Raw genomic sequence first — 2,729 nt, 5'->3', positions numbered from 1 at the left:
GCATGTAAGCTACAAAAACTAATCCTGGATTTAATTTTTAAATTTTTACTTTACGCCCGTTTAGCGAACCGAAAGTGAAAGTCCAATTTCGCAGCGTCGTAATTGTAACTTAACATGTTTTTCAACAAATTTCAAAAGTATAATCTAGAAATATCACCTCGCCAAACAAAAATTGCACCGATCCTCTCTGTATTTTTGCATAATCACATGGGCGAAGGGCTCGGCCTTCATGATAACAGATCCTTTCTTCCAACCCATTGTGACTTGTGATTGCAAACAACACCTCTTTCAAGAGATGCACCAGCAGCAAGCAGCAAGCCTGCTTTCTTGCTTCACTATTCTGTCTCAGTTGATTGGCTTATTAGCTAGCGAAGGGGAGACAACCTTGCAATCCGGAAACAGAGCTAAAAAGTAGGTCAAAATAAACTATTCGTCTTTTTCGTCTTTTTCTTCGTGGAACGATACGATCTTTCCAAGTGACACGACATATTAATTAGTTTAGATTTTCTTCTCTGCCTCTTTCGCTTTCACCCCCCCCCCCCAAAAAAAACAAAAACAAAATATTCAAAGCCTTTTTTGTGGTTTAATTATACACGCTTGTGGTTTAACTATACATACCCACCTCTTGTAGCGATCCAACTTGTAGTGACTGGTAACAACTCTCTGCTCTGCGCCTCGACTGCGACTCACGCGGTCTCCCGCAGTCTGTGGCTCACGCCTCGGCCTGCGCCTTGTTCAGACTCTTCTTCAATGTCAAATAGGTAACCTACTCGATTACTTTTCCGAAATCAACCAACTAACTTCTCGCCCTCGGGCCCCGTGATATCAAGATCAAACAAAACAAAATTAACAACAACAAAAACTTTCTGAAGTTCTTCAACGTGCAAACAGGACATGGTTCTACCCTATCTACACTTTGTACACTTGATTATTCCATTTACCAACCGGCGGTTTTCCTGACTCGATCAGGATACAGCCTGGGAGGGGGTTCGCCTGCACCTTCGTTTCTCGTCAGGGTCTGCAATGGTCTGGGGCTCAAAAATAACAAATATGCCAATCTCATGAAATTTTTCAATTGTTGGGGTCAATTAAATTCCTAAAATAAAATAAAATAAAAAATCAGAAGGAAGATTCTATGCTCAACAATAAATCTACAGGACTCTAATCGTCATGTTTTGCATCAGAGGGTTTTTTTTATACAGGGCCCAAAGAGAAATACTTTTTTTCATCACTGTACTGTACTAAGATTTTTTCAAATAAATTTTGTTTGGTTGCTGGCCTGCAGAAGTGCCATACACAGATTCCTGAATGAATCAGAATTCGATATTCTCAGTGCCTAGTATTGAAAGGTTTTTAGCTTTAGTAAGAGTTTTACGGCACTTGCAACGCAATACAGTAATAAAAGAGCCGAAGATTAGAGGTGTTACAAGAGAGTAACAAACATAAGTAAGAAATAGAGATTTTAAATACGAAAGAAAAAGCAAACCAGTCCCTAACCCCCTAACCCCCTATTCAGTATTAGATCATTGTGTCATCGATTCGACCCTGGCATTATTCGCTACGCTATAGTAACAAACAAGTCACAATATGCTAGGTTACCTTCCAATACTGACTGTAACCTGCAAGTCTAGTTATTCGATTTTTTGTCGATTGATTTTTTGTTTTTATTTACATTTTATAATTACCACCAAATTTTACGAAATAGCATAATACCGCCATAGAACACATTAAGCCATTAAGACTTGAAGTGAAGTGACAAGGGACCACCTAACACGTCATTCATTTATCAAATATCTCGATTCGTTTATATAGTCGGTGTACAAACAATTGTTATATTATGGTTTTGCTCAAAATATTTTCTGTGTCATTTTGTTCATTTCGAAAAAATGTGCTTTCTAAGGGCTTACTAAGGTGTGAAACATTTCCTAATATTTCTTCATTTGACAGTTTTGCTGGATTTGTCTTTCACTTATTAAAGCGGCTTTTCTGTTTTTCTGCTTACTGTTGTTTAACAAGACTTTTTAAGGTAATCGTTTCCCTTACTCAAGCACTTATTTCGGTTTGCTGTTACTTACTTCATAAAAGAGTCCTCTAGTATTGTGTCTGAGTGTTCTACCTTCAAAATCAACTGTGTTTTGTTTCTTTTAAGTCTGAAACAGTTTACTTGTTAGATGATGTTGTGTTATAAAAAAAAGATTAGGCCAAACAATCGGCTAATGAGACTCGGGTGGAGCAAGGGCTGGAGATGGAGGGAAATGACTGAGGAAATGGCTTTTTGAAGGAATACTTTACAAAGATTTATGGAATCTGGAGCCTTTATCCAAGTATTCAATATTATGTGTGAACTCTCCCTCTCTCCTGCCTATCCTCCGCTGCCTTTTCTCTCTGTCTTTCTCTTTCTCCCTATACCTGTCCTCAGAGAAAGTTGCATTTGAAAATAGAAAAAGTTGCAAAAAGTTGCAAGAAAAATTAGCAAAAGTTGCAAGAAAAGTTGCAAGACGTGTATAGCTAAAACAATGCCTCGGAACTATTGGAATACATTGTTGCTATGCTCATTGCAATCAAAAGTAACCAATATGACTTTTGTTAGATCAAAATCAGAAATTAAATGTGAATATCTACAAAAAAACACAAATAAACTGCATGGAGGTTGCATGGTGTACAAAAACAGTTTGTCCTCTGACACATGCGCCAGGCCCTTAAACTCTCGCTGACGATGGGCAGGTGTG

General features: G+C 38.0%; 1 protein-coding gene across 1 annotated transcript in view; it reads right to left on the bottom strand.

The window, feature by feature from the left end:
• LOC101859368 (histone-lysine N-methyltransferase SMYD3) overlaps positions 1-314 on the bottom strand; it is a 17,601-nt gene extending 17,287 nt beyond the window's left edge. The window contains exon 1 of the mRNA XM_013089471.2: positions 158-314. Coding sequence (XP_012944925.2) covers positions 158-258 — 101 coding nt within the window. The 5' untranslated portion in view covers positions 259-314. The remainder of the gene's footprint in view (positions 1-157) is intronic.
• Between the last annotated feature and the right edge of the window lie 2,415 nt (positions 315-2,729).

This window comes from Aplysia californica, unplaced genomic scaffold, assembly GCF_000002075.1.
Source record: "Aplysia californica isolate F4 #8 unplaced genomic scaffold, AplCal3.0 scaffold00958, whole genome shotgun sequence".
NCBI classification, from domain to species: Eukaryota; Metazoa; Mollusca; class Gastropoda; order Aplysiida; family Aplysiidae; genus Aplysia; species Aplysia californica.
This window is presented reverse-complemented; position numbering and strand designations above follow the sequence as displayed.